Genomic DNA, 23930 nt, shown 5'->3' with positions numbered 1-23930 from the left:
AATGTGGATATAGCGAAGATTTTACGTATTCAATTTGTTATAATAAATGATAAAGAAATGAGTGGTCGTATCTTGATCTTGACAGAATTGAATATCGGTAATCTTTATTTGTCACGAGTAATATTATATGTATATATTTTCAGCCTGCGGAGAGGTTCTGAACATCATATTTTTGTCACTATGTATATTTAATTTATTTTATATATTATTGAGTAATTTTGATACATTAAATATTCTCATATCAATGCCATTTATTTTGATTGTGTGGGATACATCATAATCATAATTCTAATAATATTTAATATGTTAACATTTATAACATGTTAAATAAAGACATAATACATATAAATGACGATTGCACAAAACAGTGTTGTAATACAATGTATCAAATAAATATAATATATTATTTCTATAATGTAATCAAGTGGTATGATAATTCGGAATTCAGTCGAAGATTTCGATGGCAAAGGGCATATAAAGCCGGAAATATACGAAGTCATGCGTTATTTGAATTAGCGATTATCACTTGAACCGAAGTTCAATCATGATATACGTTGTTTTTCAGAAAATATATATTTGGACCCGAGATCAAAGGGTTCATCAAAAATAATTTGACAACTTTATCAACTTATCAAAATATTCAAGTGAAACTAATATTTTTTCCCATGAGGTCGGAATATTGATGATGTAAGATTATTTGAATTATCATTTGAAATGGTACTCGCGATTGATGTATGTGATTTCATACAAAAATATATCGTTGTGATAAAAATCGAGAGATCTGTTCGAAAAGAGACATTAATAGATAAATTTTAATGTTTTGATGGCGATTTTTAAAAGTGTGTACACATGTATTTTTTATTTTTTCAAGATAAAAGTAAAATATCTTAAAAAAAAGAAGATAAATATAAAATATATATATTATACTGAAGTCATTAAAAAGAATGTTTTAATAAAATTATTAATTTATATTGCTTCAAAAAAAATATACTATTAATTTATCAATTATTTGTATCATTTTACTACATTAATTTCCTGCACTGAAGTTGAATGGCATCGGGTATAGTATAATTGTGGTACAATTATACAGGTGGATTCAATCGGAAAAGAAAGCATAGTTATACAGCTGTGCCATCTCTCTCTCTCTCTCTGCGTTCTTTCTCCTTCATTAATAATATTCTTCTTCTTACACAGATCCAATTACAAATACACAAAACCAAACCCAAAACCCAAACATCTACATACATATACACACACATACCTTGACCTGCACCTATTGTTAAATTAATAAAACTTGAAAATGTCTAGCGACAGTGACGAAGACGAGCTATTGCAAATGGCTCTTCAAGAGCAATCTCAACGCGATGTCAATTACCAGAAATCGTCGTCTTCCGGCAAGCCTGTCCGGAATCACGTCCAGCAGCCGGCGAAGGCGTCGCCGGCGAGGCAGTCACGGAAATCTAATCAGTCTTCTTCCGCGCGGAAGCAGCGCCAGTCGGAGGATTATGATGATGATTCGGAGGTGGAGATGTTGAGTATCTCGTCCGGCGACGAGGATTTGGGAAGAGATCGAGCCGTGAGGCCTCCCAAAGGCGGGAGGGATGATGATAAGTGGGACGGTGGAGAGCCTGATTGCTGGAAGCGTGTCGATGAAGGGGAGGTATGTGTGTGGTGTTTGTTTAGTTTGATTTTGATTTTGGTGGTGGTGTTGTTTGTGTATTGATTTTTAGGACGAGCTTAATTTCAGCGATTTAGGTCGATTTTAGTTTTCAGGAATTGAGCTGAGCTTAATTTGAATTGAATCACAGTTCATTTGAGCATAATTACGCGTATTATTTTATTTGTACTGCTAGTGCTGATGTTACATCCAGGTAGAGTGATGTTGTCGTTGGAATTTATGTTCATGGCAGCTTGGTCGTAGGGTCCGTGATATGCGGGAGGCAAGAACAGCTCCTATAGTACAGATTGATCAGAAACCAGCTAATTTGAGAAAAGGGCTTCAAAATTTACAATCTATTCCCCGCGGTATTGAATGTATAGATCCTCTTGGATTAGGGTAAATACCTCATCACTGTAATTTCATACCAGTCATTTCGCCTTTTTATATTCGTCTACGTGGTCATTATGGTCTAGAATGAGGTTAATTAACCGGTTGATAACATGGATATAGCCCCTCCGCAGATAATCGTTAGACACTAAATTTTTAAGAGTTATCAATTTTCTTGATGGTTTTAGCATATATTTTAATCTAATTTGTTACTTTCTTTGTCCACATCAGTTATTAGAAACTGTGTTTGCCAATTTGGTTTCAAGGCTCCCAACTAACTTATGATGTTATATTCACTGCACACAATCTTTACTTGTCATAGATCATACCTCCGTTTTTAATTTTATTTGTTTTTTGCAGCTGGGCACATAGACCAATAGTTGATCCATCCAATTAACATGTGTTTTGTGCTTCTAGTTTCCAATTTTTTTATTAAAAGTTTTCAGAGTATAAACATCTCCAATTCTGTTATCTTCAGATGCTAAATAGTTGATTTTTAATTTTTTTTAATTTCAACCCCTGGGCCCTGAATATTCTCTAATGATTAGACTTTGGCCACTATTAAGCAACTGTGATAAATATGGGATGTGGAATTAATCTAAGCACACAATGTTGTCTCAATTACTTATACTTTTTACTCAATACTTTAGTCTAGTCCTTAATATTGTTTGTATTGATGAAATTATTGGATGATAACTGTATAAATGTGGTTGTCATTGACAGGCTAATAGATAACAAATCACTAAGGTTGGTCTACGACCGGAAAGCCCTTTCTCCATCCAAAGCCGAGAAAGACTACCCAGATCAAGAACTTCGCGGTACCTTAAGTCACTAAACTACGTTTTACTTCTAGAATGCACAATTATCTTTTGCCTATTTGACTTCACTTTACTTGCTTACAAAAATCCTCATGCCACACATAATGCATTTTGGCTTTGAACTGAAATATGTTTTGTTAATTAATTTTTTTTTCTTTGTATATAGATTCCTCTAGAAATGTAGAATTCTCAAAGTGCTAACTTACATTTGCTCAATTTAGTAATGAAATTTGGGGTACATGACCTGTTATTAGTTTGTTCTTTTCTCTAGAATAATATTTAATAGCATCTTCAACATTTTTAAGTTTTTTTTAAAAAAATATTTGAAGGGAAGGGGACTGCCCAAACTGATGTACCTAATGAATTAGGCCTGTAATCATGAGATTTTTCTTGTCGTCTAATGAAAAGAGGTGAGTGGTACTGGTGGAAGTAAAAGTGACAAGTGTTTAAAGCACTTATAAGTGTCTTTTTGGCGCGTCAGCCATATCAAAGTACAAAGTACAAACCTGGGGCAGTCCAAATATTATGTCCAACAAGTGCTACTGAGATATTTTGTAGGTATTTAAAGCTTTGTTTATTATTAATGAATTTTCAGAATGGGGTTATTTTTTCCTTATCTTTACTTTCTCAATGTTTTTTTGGGAGATTGAACAACAAACAACTCTGTAAGAGAATCTTCAAAGCGAGAAAACCCTTAGTAAAAAGTCTAGGTGGCATGCCATGAGTAGAAAATATAGAGAATATGTAAAAAAATGGGCACTCCAATTGGCAATTACCCTTAGCAAAAAATATCGCCAATCACTTCACATTGGCTATATTTGGCCAACCACTAGAGACCTGTAGCAAGATTCCACATCATTTTGTTACCATATTAAAATGATATATTCTATTAATAACAACTTGAAATAATAATAACATACCATTTTTAAAATATAACCAATCAATATAGCCAATCTCTGGAGCACAATGTCTTATAGATTTGACAAATTTTACATAATCAGTATTTTATGTAATTTAGCCAAAACCGTTGTAGACGCTCTAAAGTCTGTTGTGTAAATAGATTCGTAGATGGTGAATTTGTATTTTAATTGCAATGATCATATTTTTACCTGGCAAAGAGAAGTTCAATTTTTAAAGGTCTTGGTAGCAGCAAAGGGTTGAGCAAGGGTTTTGGCACTGAGGATTACTGAGACATGCAATAATATAGACAATACAGTTATATATTACAATTAATGTTATATTATCCCTTAATATACTTGGTCCAAACAGTTCCTAGTTCTTTTAACTCATCCATATTTGTGCTTCTCCTTGTAAAACAATTAGCTAAGGTGCTTATAAATTGGACATCAAAGAAATTATATGCTAGAATATACATCGAGTAAGATTAGGAAGTAGTACTTGGTAAAAGGATATAGTAAATGTACTAGGTCATTTTTGTCGTTTTAAGAATTATAGGGTCTCATGCCCTGAGATGTTGTACATAAGAGATAATGAGTCCATAGATCAAGATCTCTTGCAGGAATATAGTTCTAAAAATATCTTTATGCAATCATCGATAAGATTTTGTCATTAGGCAGGAATATAGGACATTAGGAAAGAGGACAATAAAGTACTTATCCTTGTATTAAATGGTTCATAACTCAGAAATAACTCAATAAGTGTTGAACTATTTCTGACTATTAATATTAGACTATGAAATGTAATGAAAAACATAACGGTTTACATCAAGACTATTGGCTTTGAAGCTAATAAAAAACTCAAGCGTAAATGACATCTATGGTTTTTGTATATTATTTAAGATTGTTGTGCTAAGTGGATGATGTAATGCCCTCGATACTGCTAGGTATCTGTCTTTAACTTATAAAGGGGAATACAATTGAAGTTAAGAAGTTTAATGTTCATTATTAGATCGTTTAAGTATCTCTTTGTAGAGAAAATCAATGTATTTAATTCTTTAAAGTATGGGGTCTAGTGAAGATTAAGCATTAAGTTATGATTTTAATATTCCTTTATTATGTATGAAATAAGCTCAAATGTTAGGCCACTAGGTTATCAGGGCTTTTCTATATATAAGCAATGCCATATCCATATTGGATAGGTGTTGCAGTTGAACTATTGAATTTTGGAACTACTTTCTCGCAATGGATGATCCATAACCCGTCTCCCTTCAGCAGTTGTGGAACATTACAGCTAAGGATTAGTGGTTCTAAGGGTGAATCCCATAGTTTTATGATTTTATCTTTATATTCTCTTCTACAATTTCTTGTGTAGGACTTTGTCCTGCATGAAGTCACTTGCATTATCAAGCTTGAATATATTTTACCTGAAGTTCCTTTTGATATTTGTAATTTGCTTCTGCTCTCCAATTGTTCTTAATCTATCTTTACATGTCAATGTGTAATTTTGATGTTCAATATGCTGATGTTAATGCTTTTCATATTTGCAGAGAAATTAATGTATTTTTCTGAGAAGTTTGATGCAAAATTGTTTTTGTCGCGAGTTCACCAAGAAACAAGTGCAGACGATCTTGAGGCTGGGGCAATTGCTCTGAAAACTGATTTTGAAGGAAGGACTTCACAAAGGAAAAAGCTAGTTAAAGAAAATTTTGATTGCTTTGTCTCTTGCAAAACTACAATTGATGGTAAAGTTGTACTTGTGCCGCAATTGAGATTTTTCCCTCTTGTTATGATTATTTGTAATTTCGAGCCTTTGTAGCGGGTTTTTTTGGCATTATTATGCAGCTCGTGTATATTATATATCTCCTAGAAAACGTTTAATGCTGACATTTCTCAGTAATATATATATATATATATATATATATATATATATATATATTAATGCAGCTTATAAGTTATTAATTATGTTTCAGATATTGAGACAAAATTGTCACGCATAGAAGAAGACCCAGAAGGCTCGGGAACAACTCATTTGTATGATTGCATCCAAGGAGTTAGTTCAGTGGCTAATCGTGCTTTTGAACCATTGTTTGAGCGTCAGGTGTTTTATTTGAAATTTAAAATGTTTGATGGCTTAATTTTTTTGTCAGCATAACTAATCGGGTTTAGATTGATTCATTCCCTTTCAATATGTTTGCAGGCCCAAACTGAGAAAATACGATCTGTCCAAGGAATGCTTCAGAGGTTCAGGACACTTTTCAATTTGCCCAGTACCATTCGTAATAGCATTAGTAAGGGAGAATATGATTTGGCTGTTAGAGAATACAGGAAAGCGAAGTCGATTGTGCTGCCTATGCATGTACATATCTGTATTTTCTTACATTATACTTTATAGTTATACATTTACATATTTACATATGGCTATCATATTTATTGAACATCCTTTTTCTGTGGTTTGTCTCTTTATGACTGCACATGTCATCATTCTTAATGTTCTCTTTCTTACCTCTTTAAGCTATATTTTTAATCTTTCGTGGAGTCTATTTTATGCTCTTAATTGATTTGAACTAGAAGTCAAACATCCTTTATTGTTATCTTATAATTAGATACTCAGTTTATATATAAGTTGGATATTTCCTCATTAATATTTAATATTCCGACTCTGACTTCCTAAACTGTGTTGACTCATATTCAGTGTTGTGAAAAGCGCGCCTAGGCGCAAAGCGAAGCAAAGCGCACCCTTAGCGCCTCATATATGTCGAGGCGAAGCAACTTCAATGAAGCGCATGCTTTTAGCCTTGAAGCACAAAGCGCGCTTAGGCACAAAGCGGTAGAAAAGCACGCTTTAGCGAAGCTAAGCGCATAATAAGATATTTAATGTTATTGGGCCACTTTTAAGGCCCAAAAGTACTAACCCATAACAAAAAAAGAATTTCAGGTCACTTTTAAGGCCCAAAAGTACCAACTCATAACAAAAAAAAAAAATTTAGAAGACGCTTTGAATTAAGAGATAAAATTGACCCTATATCACTCCTTGATGTTGATGAAAGCAATGAGTGGTTGGTTGGAAGCCTGGAATTCTGCCTATGAAACATAAATTTTGAATTTTAATATTTAAGTTTAGGATTGTTTTTCCCTCTAAAAGTATTATTTAATATATTATAAAGGATAAATTAAATTATTTTTGGCTTAAAGTGTGATTTAATATATTATGAAGTATAAATTATGTTATAAACCTATATACATATATCCTAAATAATAAATAAAAAAAATTGTAAAACATGCGCCTAGCTTCAAAGAAGCGCGCGCCTCGCTTTTGCGCTTTGCGCCTAGGCTCCAGAGAGTTTGGCGCCTCGGTGCGCTTAATGCTTTCGATAACACTGCTCATATTCATGTTTGAACTTGTCATTAGTAAGTTTGTAGATTTTAAACTTTTTAGTATTATGCAGTTCATCAGAAATGTGAATGCCTATCTTGAATACGTAATGTACCCTTCTCTGAAATTATCATTGATAATATATTTTGTTGGCTGAGTTAAGAAGTGGTCATAGGTATGGTATTTATTTAATTCCTGGTTTCATATATAGTTGTAATATCTTCATGTAGTAGAAGTTGCTTTAGATCAGCAGTTACAATACCTTACACGGAGCCTAATACCTTTCAGTCTAGTGCGTATCGTCTATTTGTTTTGATTAGAATTATAATACAATATGTGGGGCCAGGCTGGGTGATGGACTACACTTAGGGTCTTGTTTTAATGAAGTTAGTTATGGAGGCCCCCTCCTTTCTTTTTTACTACATATTCAGGATGTTGTCTATATCTGGTGGGAAATCAAAGTTTTCCATAACATCGTTACAGATACCTGACCAAAATTGGACTTCAATTCGACCTTTAACAATTCTCATAATACAGGTGAAAGTGCCATTTATAACTGGGACTGTACTGCTATTGTGGGTAGAGGAAATTAAGTCCAATAGGTCATTTGAAATCAATTCCGAGTACAGCTGGAAAATAGAGATATAATCCGTTTTTAGATCATGGCACACCTCTAATGCCAATTTAGTAAAATTAATGTCCTGAACACCTTATAATTTGAAATCTAATTTCCTTGTGTCTAATATTTAAGCAAATATTTTTTCCTATTTCTTGTAAAAATAATTCTATTCATTTATTATATCGTGTCTGGAGAATTTTTAAGATCTGCTTAAATGTATCACAATATGATGTGCACCTTTCTTGTTGTGCCGTTGTGATTTATTATTATTATTATTATTTTTAATTTCAGGTGGGAATACTTAAACGTGTCCTTGAAGAGGTTGAAAAAGTAATGCAGGAGTTCAAAGGCATGCTTTACAAGTCTATGGAAGATCCACACATTGACCTAACAAAAGTATGGTCATTGTAAAATATTAGCTACGTGTTTGTGCATATACATCTTTGTACAAAGTTATATATTTACCACGGCACCCTACACTGGGATAATGAAGGATGCATATGCATTCTCTGTGAAGGATGTGTATGCATTTTCCTTATTCGCTACAGTAAACAATGGAATGTCTTATCTGATGGACAGACAACATGCTAGGATTGAAAGGGAAATGAGTTATTTAGTGTCATTACGAGTTACATGAGCAGTTGTGCAACTTCATGCAAGTTCTGTTTAAGTTCTGACGGGATGACTGAATAATGTTGGGAAATGGTTCATTTTCATTTTTCAAATCTTCTTATCAATTAACAGTCTCTCTAAGTATCCATTTTTACATATAGCTTGTCTAATAGCTCTATGATGGTAACAGAGATGTTAATACATATAAAATGAGCAAAATGAATGTTTATAGAATTGATTTTTTATATCTAAAATTATGCTCTAAAAAAGTTTACAAAACATAGGAAAATATTTTTTTTTCTTGTCTACATAATGTGGGGCATGTAAATGGACAATGTTCGAGTGTTCGATGGTAGATACTATGTCGTAGCTGTGGAAGAGATCTCTGGATACAAATCAGAATTTTGTGTGTTGAACTTGTATTTTTGTTTAATTTATAATTTAGAACTTGTGGGAAATTCTGTCTGGTTAGTCGTTGTCTGTAGATATTGGCAGACTCCTTCACTAGCACTTCTTTCCCATTCTATACAGCTTGAATGTCGAGTGCTCTTCAGCATCCCTCTCAGTAATTCTTCTTTTGAGTAGCAGCTGTACCATTATCTTGAAATATCGCCTTCAACTGAGGCATGAAAGTGGTTTTGAATGAATACAGAACTATACTCATGCTAAATGAAGTTGTAGATAAAAATATGTTCTACAACTTGCAAATGACTTGATGGTGTTCAGTTACAAAGTCTATTTAACTAAAGCTGGGCAAATTATCTCCACAACTCTGTTCTGGTGGTTACATGGATTACTCCACCTGTTTTTGTTTTTTAGGGGGGTGTATGGTACCTGTTACTAGTTATATCGAAATTAATATATGCGGAGTAGTCTGAATAATCATTGAGAAATTAAAATGTATCCAATGGTGGGTGTATGGTACCTGTTACTAGTTATATCGAAATTAATATATGCGGAGTAGTCTGAATAATCATTGAGAAATTAAAATGTATCCAATGGTTTGGTGCAGCTTGAGAACACTGTGAGACTCTTACTGGAGCTGGAACCTGAACTGGATCCTGTTTGGCATTATTTGAATATACAGGTAATCTACTTTATTGAATATCTTTCACCTTGGAGTTGCTTGTATAGTTTCGCATCATTTTAGTTTATACTGTATGTTGTAGAACTTTACTCATTGCTGCAAACAGTAATGCCAAATACTTGCAATTAATAAAAAAATTTAAACCTGTAAATCTGAGTTTTGTAATATTATTCAGCTAGATAAAAGTGCATCTTAGCTTGCCAATAAAGCTCATATTATATTCTCTGGTTTACAGAATCAAAGAATTAGAGGTTTGATTGAAAAGTGCACCTTAGATCATGAAGCAATGATGGAACAGTTGCAAAATGAGATACGGGAAAAAGCTGTTTCTGAGGCAAAGTGGAGGCAGCTGCAGCAAGCTATGAATGATCCGGTAACTAACACACACATATTATATGATAATATATACATATTATATGTGTGCGTGTGTGTATGCGTAATAACATAAAAGCTAGTCTATCAGTACTCTTGACATTTCATCCTCTCAATGACTACCACCAGTTGGATGACGATTATGGTAGTACTCTGGAAGATATAGAGCCACTAATGTTAAGCAGCGAAGAAGTTGATGCTTATAGAGGGAAGTATATCCGTAGATTAACTGCTGTTCTTATTCTTCATGTTCCAGCCTTCTGGAAAACAGCTCAATCAGTCTCCAGTGGAAAATTTGCAAAGGTAATTTCCTGCATCTGCTATTGTGTTATTAATATTCCTCTGACAGTAGATAGTCTTGCTCCAAGTTAATTGGTAACGAAGTGCAGTTTAAGCTGTCATATCATTTTAAGGTCTTCATTAATTTTTTTTCATCTTTTAAGATTGTTTGAAATACTGTCAGCGGTCCCTATATTCATTGTTTTTTATGAGTCCTATTCAGAGGGCACACAGGGTTTTTTTTTCTTTTTCTTTTTAATGTTCAGAAGGTAGGGGTGGTTTAGTATCTCCCATTTAATTGTTTTTTGACTTAATGATAAATGCCTTGCCATAGTGGTGGGTTGTGGAGCTTGGGTAAGGATTTATTACACTTGGTCTACTTTCATGGTTTGGTAGGATCTAGGGTGGTGAGGTACTTTGGAAGCGGGGTGTGTGTTTTTTATTTGTTAATTAATATAGTAAAATATTCCCTCTAGTCCTCTGCTCTATTTTGGTTGTAACATTTTCAATAGTTTGCTCGCCTGGATTCAAAGATGCCACACACAGACACACACACACACACACATAATTAAAATTGTAGCTTTGAAATTTGTTAACAGGAATATTGTTTTGTTAGGCCCGTAATTTTTGAGTAATTAGGCCTGTCAAAACATATTCAAAAACAAATAAACCCAACAAATGTGTTTAAATTATAGTATTTAAAGGTGTTATAATTAAATAGAGTTGGCCCGTTAAAATAAGTTTTAAAATAAGGAAGCCCGTATATAGGCCCAAATACCGATTGATTGACCAAAATTTTTAATGCTTTGGCTTTATTAGTATAGTATAGATATATTTAAAATATCGTGGTCTTTATAGTTATACTTTTTTTTTTCAGTCCTCCCAAGTTTCTGGTGAAACGAATGTTAGCTCTTCTGCAAATAAAAATGAAGAAAGAGGAGAGGGAAAATTTTCAGCACATTCTCTCGAAGAAGTTGCTGGAATGATACGTGATACTATATCTGCATACGAGTCTAAGGTAACACATAATTGCACCTGATCTAAGTAACCAAAATTGGAATTTTGAACTTTTTGTGTATAGCTGATATTGTATCCTCATCTTAACTTCTTCTATTCTAATTTATTTTGAGCTGTTCTGGTTGTCATAATAATCTAATTCGGAAACCAAATATTTCCGGTTTTAAGTTCCTTCTTAATTGCTTGGCCTTTTATGTTATTACCTCAGTATATGCATATTCCTTGATGTATAGAGCAACAATTGCTGAAGCAAAGAGAACTTTTTTTTTTTTGTTTATCATCGTTGGAAATATATGGTCATGGCTACTGGGAAAATTAGAGACATTTCTAATCAATTATTATTCTGCACTGGTGCCTGGGTAGATAATATTCTGTGGAAACATTGAAAATGGAATCTAAAGAAACCATTATAATGATGCAAGTAGGTCAAGAGAGAACTGACTATGACCAGAGGGTAGAGAATCTTTACCAGAATGTCTTAGACCTATCACGGACAATTTGAAGATATGCAGGTGGTTCAAGGGTTAAGCTTTACATGACTTTTTAAATGGAATTGCTCCAATTCAAGGAGTCAAAAGTGTTTTCTTCTGTTATTATTTTTTGAGTGAAGTTAATGAATCTAGTATATTTATGTTACAGGTTCAGAATACGTTTCAGGACTTTGAAGAATTAAACATCCTTCGCCCATACATGAACGATTCCATTATGGAGATATCTAAAGCATGCCAAGCATTTGAAGCAGACTCCGCACCCTCTGTTGCTGGTAACTCAATTTTATTATTTTGAATATCAGAATATCTTCCAATTTCACTGACTAGCCATTTGCTGACCAACAGTAACTGCTATGCGGACGCTTCAGTCTGAGATTACAAAAGTTTACATACTAAGACTTTGTTCATGGATGAGAACTTCAACTGAAGAGCTAGCGAAAGAAGAATCATGGACCCCGGTGTCTGTCCTTGAAAGAAACAAGTCTCCTTACACAATTTCTTTGTTGCCACTAGCTTTTCGTTCAATCTTAGTTTCGGCAATGGACCAAATCAACTTGTAAGTGTCCTGTTTTAGTGAAGAAAGGAGCATGTGATCCATTTCAGTCGTTTTCCCTCCTTCCTTGCAGTTAACCTAAAATTAATTGCGACCGTCCTGTGAGCAAATAGAATATACAAGTACAATAATTATATTGTTTTATTCATAATTGGAAGGAGGCGATTATGATAATTGGCCAGCTGTTGGCAATATACACAGGCTAACGTGTTAGTGGCCTATCTTTAGAGAAGACAAAAAAATATACATACTATACAGTAGATGTAGATATTAGATGGTAGTCAATAGTCATGTACCACTTGACTAATTTAAAAGCTGTTAGAATGTGACAGAGGTGTAGGATGAGTGTAGTATGATTCAGCTATCAGCTCCACTTGATAACTTAGTTAAGTGCCGGCTTCACCTGCTTGTGCTAATAGTTAGCACAATAAGAATGCAGCACATAACAATAAAAAAATAGGAGATTTTAGTCAAGACTACATATGATAATATAAGTTGGTCGTCTGTATCTTTGTCACATTGAAGTGGATGTTGCTTTTTATCATTTGATGTTTAGTAGACATAATTAATTGGAAAAAATTAATGAGACTTAGCAAGACATGCGAACAGTGAGGGACAAAATTTCTGGCTCGATCCAAGTTTCAATTCAAATTCGAGTTCCATAATTTTATTGAATCTAAGCACCAAAGAGCTCAACTTGATTAATCTCGTTTGTTGCCCTATCGATGACTGGTCGACAAGCACAAAGTATAGTATGAATATCTATGAACTTGTAACATTTGTTTTCTTTCTATCGGGGACAGATATTAAACTTTTTGGTTTTAGTACCCATTTATATGGTGGTTACTGTATTCATTCTACTTCTTTATATTGAATATTTCATCCAGAGTATTATTGTAATGAGATTTTTTACCAGGATGGTGCAGTCTTTAAGAAGTGAAGCTAAGAGGTCGGAAGACATCTATATGCAGCTTCAAGAAATTCAGGAATCTGCTAGACTTGCATTTCTAAATTGTTTGCTGGATTTTGCTGGTATAATTAATGAATTAGTGCCTAGTGTCTTTAGAATTTTAGAATTACAGTACCTGATTTTAATATTTATCGATCAGGTCATCTAGAACGCATTGGCGGGGAGCTTGCACAAAACAAGTCAAATAGAGGAAGTCCACATTTTGAAAATGGATATTCAGACGACCAACCTCAGATGTCATTTGATCCTTTACCGGAAAGTGTGATTCATCCTCTCCAACAACTACTAATGGTCTTGAGTAATATAGGGTATTGCAAGGATGAACTTTCCCGTGAGCTTTACAACAAATACAAACATATCTGGCAGCAATCCAGGTTGGTACAATGTGTTTTAGCATGTTCATTTACAACTTGGAGACCTCTGTTCATAGTACATACCATCTCTTTCATGAGCAAGATTGACTAATTTCCGGTTGCTTTGATTGTAACTGAGTTCAAAAGAGATGTAGGAAGTCACATAGAGGTATTGCAGTTATGGATCTTATAATAGGAAGGCATTCTTTGTCTTCTCTTTTGTCGAGTACATGAAAGTCTATGTCAAGTGGGGAATTAAATGTTTTGGCTAAATGTTACTCTTTTGATGGTTACCACTTTAATTACGGCAGTTACTTGAAGTACAGTCGGACGCCAAGCTACTTACATGCTGTAGAAATATGGCAGTTAATATTAAGCCAGTTGAACATTAGTTTCCCTTTAAGCGCAAAGCTCCCATTTCCAGATTTCAGCAAACATGAGCTTACAAGAACAGAATGAAAGAATATGATTTTGCAATTCAATCTGTAAATTCTTTTCATAGCAACCAACTTAAAATCTACATGAAGCTGAAAGGTTTAGAATTGCTTTGGGTTTAATTAGTCGTTGCTCCTAATTGCCATATATAGAGATATTTGTTCGTTCAAAGCAATCCTTTCAGCTTCATGTAGTGTTAGATCTCTCTTGTATCGTACCCGTGCGTCCCTCTCATTTGTTTACAAATGGGTTGGATACGGAGATCGAGACATATGTATAAAATAGTGGGAAAAAGAAAGAATAGTGGTTAAACTGGTGGGACCGCTGATATTTAATGTTTAAAGTGAGTATAGTGGAGGAAAGTAGTAGATGTAATTAGTTTTTTATACTAATTTTTTTTACTATTTTGGTAAGTTTTGAGATGCAAATAATTGGAAGAGACGTCCCAAAAAGGAAAGTGTAAAGAAATAGTTGGGACAGAGGGAGTAGTTCATGTTTATACCAGGAAATAAAGAAAATCTACGCAATTTATAATAATTGAAATCTGAAGGAGTCACATGTAGAGATTGCCTCTCTTTAACCCCCTCTCCTCTTTTTTCTGCACATTTTTCCTAAATTCCAGTCTTTTTCTGTGAAGTCACAAGGGCTGTGGCAAGTGATATGATCTAAGGCTTCAGGCTAGTGTAGACTGTAGAGCTGTATTTCCTGAAATCTATCTAGTTACAATGTTTAAAACATCGAGTTGGTTTCAAAGCACTCCATGATCACTCTGTTAGTAATTAGTAGAGTAATATCAAAGTTTGATGACTATTGATGATGTGTCCTAGAAATTGCTGTTACGTATTAATTTACGAGGACAAACTGGGTGTTGTCCAATATGTACTATATGTAGGGAAAAGAATTGTCCTTTGCGTACGGTGCCTGCCAATGCTTATCATGAAAATCATAGTATATTACTTTTGTTGCTATGATAAACAATTCCAATATAGAAAAGTACAATTCTGGTAAAATCCTAACTAATATGACATGCAGTACTCGGAAGGAGTATATAGGAATACATTATATAGTATATACATGTAAATCAATAGAATATCCTATCTTTAAATCTAGTCTTTTAAAATGCCTATATCTCAACAAATTTTGTATATACGAGTATAAATTTGTATTATGCTATCTACTCTGACTACAGAGGAAAGGAGGAAGAGGATGCTGATATGCAGGATTTGTCTACATCCTTCTCTGGACTTGAAGAGAAGGTCCTTGCACAGTACACTTTTGCAAAGGTATTATTTGTGACCTGTTGTAATGCAAATTTATCTATGCATAAAAATATCTGTAAAGGTAAACTGCGCCATTTGTATTGTAAGATCTCTAGGATCTGGATAAATTGCCATATGAGCAACTTCTGGTAATTTATTTTCCTTCCAAAATAATTTGTCTACCTATATCTTACTAGGAAAGAAATAGAGTTTATGATAACAGAGTTGGTTTCCTTGCATTGTAGTTGTCATGTCAACAACATATCATCTAGTGTTTGATATAGTTGTCAAGGACTCAGGGTTTCCCCAAGGTGGAAAGCAATTATTCATGGGCAGGCGTCCCACCTGCCATGATTTGAACGGGGTAGGCAAATTAGTAATCGCCTAGGCGTCCACTAGGTGCCAGTTGGTCATCGCCTAGGCGTCCACTGTGTAAATTGATTGTCACACAGGCGTGCACTTTGCAAATTAGGTGTTTAACTATGTATATTAACTATTTTTCTAATATAAAAAACGGACTTTGCATACTATTGTTATGACTTGCAATGTTTTTTTGATCCAGTTCTAATGAGGGCAGCAGTCTCGTTAATTAATTTGATCTTAACTAATATGATTATAATTGAATTTAATCATAATGTCTACACTCTATATAATATATGTGTATATATGCCTAAGCCTAATCAGATTGTATGGTGTTTGTTATCTACCTTGTAAGAACTTCCTGGTATGCTTCCTGATTATTACCTGTAACTGTATACTGTTTTGGTTTCTCAGGCACAACTAATTAGAGCCGCAGCTGTGAACTATATGTTGGATGCTGGAGTGCAATGGGGAAGTGCACCTGCAGTCAAAGTGAGTTTACAAAAAATGTCGTTCCCTTGGACATTTTGGGTAGCTTTGTTTACTTCACAACAATCTTTAACATTTTTGCTCCTTTTTAGGGTGTGCGAGATGCAGCTGTGGAGTTGCTGCACAGTCTAGTAGCTGTGCATGCAGAGGTAGTCACAAATTTTGTGGCAGGATTCCGCTTTTCTTGCATTTGTTAAGAAACACCGCCCCCCTCCCTACACCCACACACCCATTATCCCAAACTTATGGTTGTTTTAATACAGCTAAGAAAGTTTTGAATTTATTAAACCCTGTCAAGTTGGTGGGAAGTTGTGAACTTTTATCTTATGTATAGCTGAATTATGGAAATGTCATTCATTTTTCCCATTGTAGGTCTTTGCTGGCTGTAAGCCCTTGCTGGATAAAACACTTGGTATCCTAGTTGAAGGTTTGATTGATACATTGCTCAGCCTTTTCCATGAAAATGAAGAGAAAGATCTTAGAGCATTGGATGCAAATGGTTTCTGTCAGCTTATGCTAGAGGTGAATGTTCTGTTACTAGCTTTAGAAAACCAGCAGTTGTAGAGTAAAAGCTTATGTGCAAAGGAATTGTTCTTTTCTTTCACAATCTATTTCAGACGCTATGATCTTTATAGGTCCCATAGCCATTCTTTATTGGATGACTTGCTTAGATAGTTGATTGTTTTTACATTTCTGCAGCTTGAATATTTTGAGACCATATTAAATCCTTATTTTACGCATGAGGCGAGAGATTCGCTGAAATCTTTACAAGGGGTTCTACTGGAGAAAGCCACCGAGAGTGTAACTGAGTCTGCTGAGAATGAGAGACAACAGGGTTCTGCTGTTTCACCAGATGATCTGATTGTAAGAGATTTGCTCTCTGTTATTTCCTAGTTTATTTATTCTATTTACCTTCAAAGAAATCATATTGCTAAGAAACTTATATGTTTAATGCATCATCTTTTTTTGGGGACAAAACACTGTTTCTGATGAATCTCACAGGGGGGAAAGCTTAAGAGAGATCTCTCTCTCAATGTGAGATGTATGACAAGTCTTTAGTCTTAACTACTAGGGTGTACACATACCTTTTACGTTTTCTTCGCACATGATTACCTCATTCCTTATTGGGCTGTATAAACATTAGAAGTCTGCTTTCATTAATAAACTTGTTCTGTCATTCTATGATTGTGCTTCATTTTCCCTACATTTTGTGTTTGTTTGCCTAGGCTCTCGCCCAGCAGTACAGCTCAGAACTTCTTCAAGCAGAGCTTGAGAGGACGCGAGTTAACACCGCATGCTTTGTAGAGTCGTATCCTTTGGACTCTGTTCCAGAATCAACCAGAGCTTCCATTAGAGGATCGATTGATTCTCCTAGTGGAAGCTTCAAAAGCTCACAAAGTTTCCAAGGCAGGCAGAGGCGTAGATAACTAACCAGTGCACATAGATCAATGTTTATTCTTCTCCCAGTATGTAGCCTTTGCAATGTTGTATTATGTCACATTCTTTAAATTTTTAAAAGAAAATAGAAGGAAAAAACAGAAATAGAATGCTAGTCCTACAATTCTGTCCATTTGTTTGTGCCGACTTGTACATCTAAATAACTGGTGTCATCTAAATTTGGTGAGCAAGTCTTGAGGAATGCTGGAAGTATTTTTCATCGGGTGAATTTTAAATATATAAGTTGAGCCCCTATTTTTTGCGATGATTAAGCTCGATTCTTCATTATATGGAAGCCCTAAAACACATCAAAACTCTTGCATTCTGTATAAATGTAGGTGCATAACTTATAAGATTGCTCTAATTAGCTCTTCGTAGGCTCTTTCGTATCTTCCTAACTTTTGGATCAAGACTGTTGCCTTTTACAATAAAAGTATTTACTCAACAGTGTGTTTGCAAGCAGTAACTAATTATGTGGAACATATCTCTACAATGTTGCTTGTATTGTGCAGGTTTGATTTTTCACAAAAGTTTTTGAGAAATATATATTTCTTTAATGAGGTCAAAAAAAATCTGACGGCATCTGAGCACAAATGTGATGAATGAAACTCATAGTCATATGATTCATATCCCATACTTATAATTCGGCACACACAGGCAGAGAATTGGGTATTGCTAAACTTATATTTTTAAGGAAGTATGATCTGTAAACATAAGAGCATGTCGAGATATCTAATATCTTAGTTAAAAATTCACGTTAAAAGTAAATACTATAGACTTTCTGACATTTCTCTTCTATTATAATCGAACTCATGGATTTATATTTTGAAGCGAAATTTCACATATATTAGCTTGTTGAAAATTTTAAATAATAGTTTTAAAATACAGCTAACTCTACTGGTAGACAGCATCACTGTGATATACTTCCTCCGTCCCTTTTTAATTATCACATTTCTATTTTTGTTGGTACTAATTTTTTGACCAAAAATTATAAGTTTATTTTTCATTATTTTAAAAAACTGAAAATTACATTTTAAAGTAGATTAAAAGTTATTCCCGGTGACATTTTTTTTTTATTTTTTCACTTGATAAAATATTATTAAATTTCAGTCAAACTTTGGTCAATTTTACCGGCACAAACCCAAAGGTGACAACTAAAAAGGGACAGAGAAAAATATTAATTTAATCAATCATTTCAGTCGACAAGTCAAGTTCAGCAAAATTTACATAATTATTATTTTAACCAACTATTTTAGTCTACCAATAAAAAGAATATTACTTTGATAGATCCCAATTCTCCAACTCCAAGTAGCACTATCATCTCCGTTTTTTACATTTTGTATATTCTACATGTCTCTTCCTATGCTAATTCATTCTCTGCACAAATTTTTTGTATATAAGCTGGTGAGGTTTCAAACCTATTTCGTGAAAGTGCTCGCAGTATACAGCTTGTAGCATTTAAATACAGCTTGTAAGAGACAACTTCCATAGTTTAAAACCAGCAAATTATACTGTAGAATAGGCTAACAGATGCTTACTTTTTGGGAATAAGCTGTGAGGGTTCAAATCTATTCTGGGATCAAGTCTTCGCAGCATACAGCTTGGAGCATATAAGATACAACTTGCATGAGATTAGTTTAAACCAATAGATTATGTTGAGATCAAAAGTTCCTCCAAATAGTGTGCATCCAAACCATGCAATGTGCTTTGAAATGCACACCTATAGGAGAGACCAACAATTTCAATACAAAAGTATATTCAAGTCAATTTCAGAAACTATTTAAAGATTACAGATTGCAAAATAAACCAGGACCCCTATCAACTTCTTCATTGCAGGCTCTTACAGCAGAAATGCATCATGGTTAATCTTGACCACTAAACAAAACACATGGTCAAGCCGTTCGTAGTGGAGGAGACACCAAAATGACACCATCTCCTCTAACAAACAGAAATGGAACTGTACGGCGTGTGGCCTGAAATTGATCAAACTAATATGTGAGTAAAATAATAATGTCAGATCACAATTCAATAAGAGAAATATGAAATATGAGACATTACTCAAGCAAACCTGTTAAACAAATACAAAAATAAGCAATAGTGAGCCACGGGCCAGAGAAGGAGAATTATAGTTTAGTTTGACTCTGGAACCCAGACTTAAAGGCTACGTTCAGCATATGCTTTAATGTTTTACTTGAGATGATGGTCTAAGTAAGCCACAAAATAAAACTATGAAGTATAAACATATATACAAATATCATGCATCAAAAAATGCATGCACAGGTGTATATATCACTCATGTTTGATAAATTACTTAATAATTTTATAAGCCAGTTCATCTAACTTGTTTAGAACATTCAGTTCGGAGTTGTTTATGATTGCAATCAGCACACTATATGTCAAATACCAATATCACCCCTTTTAATGACAAAATGCTGTTGCAAACTTTTTAAAGAAAGTGACATTGTCTTGTCAGCACACTATGAACATACACTAGCTTACAGTAAAGAAAGACCCTCCAAAAAAAAGGAATTGATGATGAAGTGAGAGAATCAGCAGATGAGTTAGTAGATGAGGAAAAGAAACATTTACACGTCAATTTTGATGAGATAAGGCAAAATGCGCCATAAAGGCCATTTTTAAACATAACAAGACCTCTAATCCTCTATAAAAGAATAATCCATATACATACCGAGCACTGCAGAGATATGTGCAAATTCAACTTAAGCTAATCATTTAAATTTTTGAGGCAAAGTTGAGTTACTGATATCAGATGGCTTCACACTTCTCTAGAGTCTAGACTGGTGTTCAGGCAAAATTCAAATTGTATAATTCAATAGATAGTAGCACTTTTGTTTTTCTAACCACTGCTTTTGTTCAAGATAAAAAGTCAAGCAAATTTAAATAACTATCATATATCTGCAATTTTATAGATCACATCTCAAATGAAGCAGTAGCAGGCCAGGCACTGGAACCTTCCACTAAAGAAATAATTGTGACGGCTGGAGCACTACTTCGGTAAGAATCATATTTGTTGGTATATCCACAAAGCTCAAGTACCATGTGCTTACTAAAGAAAGTGATGAACAGCAGCATTGACAATATAGAGATGATAATAGATAAATAAAAAATCATACCCTGACAATCTCCTCATAAGTTTCATCATCGATCTCTACAGTTGTAACGATTTCTTCAACATCCCCAAGAATCATATTCAAGTGCTGATCATAAGCCTAAGAACATATAAAGTATCGTCAAAGCGTAAACCAACAAAATCAACTACTGGCAGTAGCATATCACTACATTTAAGCACTGACTATCAAAACCCTAAACAGATTCATTCATCCACGAAACATAACAAAGATGTGTGCACTAATTCACTAAAAATACCAAAAAGCGTGACCAAACAAGAATCCAAAATCTTTCTCCTCACCCTTCTGAGGGAGAAAAGGCCACAACACAAACTATTACGCACACTAATAAGTCGCAAAACAAACATATACCAATAAATAACATTCGAAGCAGTATCATAATTCATTAAAGGAGCTTTCTTTGCCATCTCTGTACCAATTTCTCAGAACAAAATGTAACAAATTAATACATTTAAGCACAGTAGCTAAAAATCAACAAAAAAACATATTAGCAAAAAATGAAAAGGCGGGGATACAATAAACCCTAAAAAGGCGTAAAGAGAAATAAAAGTAAACAGAGATATAAAATTGGGGGTGGATTGGTAGGAGCGAGAGTGGGAGAGAAAGAGGGAAGAGAGATACGTGTAGTTTGCCGCGGAGCTCGCGGTCAGAACGGAGCTTGACGTAGATACGCTCGTCGAGACTGAGACGAATGAGATCCAAAGGTTCTTTCACTGCTATTTCTTCTTCTGCTCCTCCACCTCCACCTCCACTGTTGTTGTTGCTTGACATCTTTCTTTCTACTATTCCCCCTTCTCAATTTACTCTACACCCTTCTCTCTCTCTCCCAGCTCTCTCTCTCTCTCTCGCCAAGAGTTTGCTAGGGCTCTGTGATTTAAATTCCAGGATTTACTGTATTTTCTTCGCATCCTCGACTCTAAAGTCTTTAACTTAAAAATTACAATTACAACTATTTATTAATTTGAAAAAACTGCAGACAATCACAAAATCCTGTAAAAACTATTTAATTCAATTCTAACTTTTTTTAAATAATTTTAAAATTAATCATATATATGTATAAAATTTGATTTTGCCGTAAAATACTAATCTTGCGTTACATACACAAACAATCAAACACATACAATTTAAAAAAAAATTTAACTTCTAAATTTGGTTCTACGCCAGAATCATTTTGGACAAATATAATTCTACAGTAAAAATAGTTAGACTATTATGGTTAATTTTTAATGACTTTTTCGAAGAAAATGATGAATTTTTTTTTATTATCTACATATGACTCCATTTTGTAAATTTATTCATAAGTCACTTGAATAAGTAAAATGACTATAATAAATAAACGATGAAAGTGCAGTTTGTGTATTTGCAGTCAATGTGTCGTAGTACTTGGAATACTTCGCTCCATAAGTTATACTTCAACTATCAAATAAAATCTTCTTAAAGGATGATGTCATTTTTGAGTTAGGCAAGAGCATTGAAAATTTAGAAACCCAAAGTTGTTGGTCTTGTTTAAAACCCTAATGTTGTGTTTGGTTGGGGTGAATGATTCCGGAAAGAATGGATTGAAAAATGAACTATGTTATGGATAATTTTTAAGAAATTTCATTCTTCCCTCCATTCCATTCCCTACATCATATGCTAGATATCACCCCTTCCATTTGAGATGGAATGCTCCATTCTCTCTCATCCTCAATTTCTTCTCAAATCTCATCATAACAATTTTGCACTCCTTCAATTTTTTTCAAAACTTTATTCCTATCTCTATTAGTTTCAAGTATTTTTTTACTCATTTCATTCCATTCCATTCCATTCACCCCAACCAAACACAACATAAAAGTTGTTGGCACTTCGAATGGATGATCATGTGATAGAGTGCTCACTCTCTTCAATGTCAGCTAAGAATCACGAATAATCTTTGATTTTAGTTTAATATTTTATCATTTTATAGCTTTTTCTAAAGGCGTAACTGTTGAAATAGTAAATTCTCCTCCACACAAGCATGACACTCAGCAACAGCTCAATAGTAATTTGTTCAGAATTTTTTACATCTAGAAGTGCATTCAACTGTTTGTATATATCAGTTTTGTTAATACTTTCACTCACTTCTTCATTTTCTGGTCTCTATTGTAAAAACTACTCTCTCATACATATCAATCATTAGTTTACCGTTTGTAGTTTAGTGTTGTATATTGCAAACTTTATAATGATATCAGAGCCTATTTTGCGATCTCATCACTTCGAATTGATCAAATCGAGTTTACACACTCTCATTCCGTATAATATTGATGTCTCAAGCTGTTTTCTGATTAATTTCTCTACAATTTTCGCATCAATTCTGTGTTTTCGTCATAATTGCTCGCTATCCGTCTCCAAATCACTCATCGTGATCATGATTATCGATCAGATACTTCATTTTGATTCATTTGACTATGGATAGATCATTTATGCATCATTTTGTTTCTTATTGTTTTCGCACTGTGTCGTTCATCATTTTATTGTTCATTTTGTTTTCAGTTTGCAACAATAATTAATAATGAATAGATTTGTTTTTCAGCGAGTGTAAATCCAACTAGTGTGTGTCATATATATCTTTATAATATGAACACAACACAATTAGTTTTTACAAAATTTAATAAAAATGGATTCTGTTTTTCGAAAAGGTCTATGTTATTTTGCTTATCTATCAAAAATAAATTAAATTTTAACGATGACATTATTTCTGAGTCTACTATTGTTCAAATGATTTTAAAACTTGTGAGCGTTGTTATATATATAAACTTGTTATATATATAAACTTGAACTTATCTTTCTTTTTTTTCATGTCTCATTTTATAAAAACGGCAAATTATTAAAGATAAATAATCTATCTTAAACAAACAAGAGTTATGAAAATATAAGGGACACACAGGAGGACCGAGCCCACCTTCTAAACTCTACTTCTCCTTTTCTTCCTTTTTCATTATATAAAAAAATGGATTAAAAATAAATAAATCTATCTTTAAAGTTCTTGTCTGTTCCTTCTCAGAAGCTTTCAAATTATTTACAGGCTTATCAAATTTAGTGGGCTGTTGACATGCGCGGACCTGTGGTAAATGGGCCTTCAATATTTTGGGCCAGCAATTTGCTTTCGTTGAGTATAGAAGGGCGGAAAAGATTTGTATTTATCCAAGAATGAACTAATACATTATGCACAATCGGAAAAAATGTACCGTAAAAGCTCACGTCTCAGTTTATGTGAGAATCCAATATTCCTTTGAATGTATTATATACTTTTTTTAATTAAATTATTTTAAATAGTGAAATAATAATATATC

At 33.8% G+C, this 23930-nt stretch overlaps 2 protein-coding genes across 2 annotated transcripts; one reads left to right on the top strand and one right to left on the bottom strand.

Annotated features, from left to right (window-relative positions):
* Positions 1-1062: 1062 nt before the first annotated feature.
* LOC108218717 (exocyst complex component SEC5A) lies at positions 1063-17735 on the top strand. Its single transcript, XM_017391794.2, has 21 exons — positions 1063-1660; positions 1911-2056; positions 2771-2865; positions 5312-5506; positions 5735-5862; positions 5962-6120; positions 8048-8152; positions 9381-9455; positions 9691-9828; positions 9957-10130; positions 10984-11124; positions 11763-11886; positions 11960-12170; positions 13084-13199; positions 13277-13511; positions 15115-15208; positions 15959-16036; positions 16126-16182; positions 16406-16555; positions 16733-16897; positions 17260-17735. The coding sequence occupies exons 1-21, from the start codon at positions 1301-1303 to the stop codon at positions 17458-17460; spliced, it is 3147 nt and encodes a 1048-aa protein (XP_017247283.1). The 5' UTR covers positions 1063-1300; the 3' UTR covers positions 17461-17735.
* Positions 17736-19102: 1367 nt separating this feature from the next.
* LOC108216357 (sm-like protein LSM3A) lies at positions 19103-21522 on the bottom strand. Its single transcript, XM_017389107.2, has 3 exons — positions 21241-21522; positions 20605-20700; positions 19103-19443 (listed from the first exon to the last, which is right to left on the bottom strand). The coding sequence occupies exons 1-3, from the start codon at positions 21388-21390 to the stop codon at positions 19363-19365; spliced, it is 327 nt and encodes a 108-aa protein (XP_017244596.1). The 5' UTR covers positions 21391-21522; the 3' UTR covers positions 19103-19362.
* Between the last annotated feature and the right edge of the window lie 2408 nt (positions 21523-23930).

This window comes from Daucus carota, chromosome 4, assembly GCF_001625215.2.
Source record: "Daucus carota subsp. sativus chromosome 4, DH1 v3.0, whole genome shotgun sequence".
In the NCBI taxonomy this organism is placed as follows: Eukaryota; Viridiplantae; Streptophyta; class Magnoliopsida; order Apiales; family Apiaceae; genus Daucus; species Daucus carota.
The sequence above is the reverse complement of the archived record's forward strand: the minus strand, read 5'-3'. Positions and strand labels throughout refer to the sequence as shown.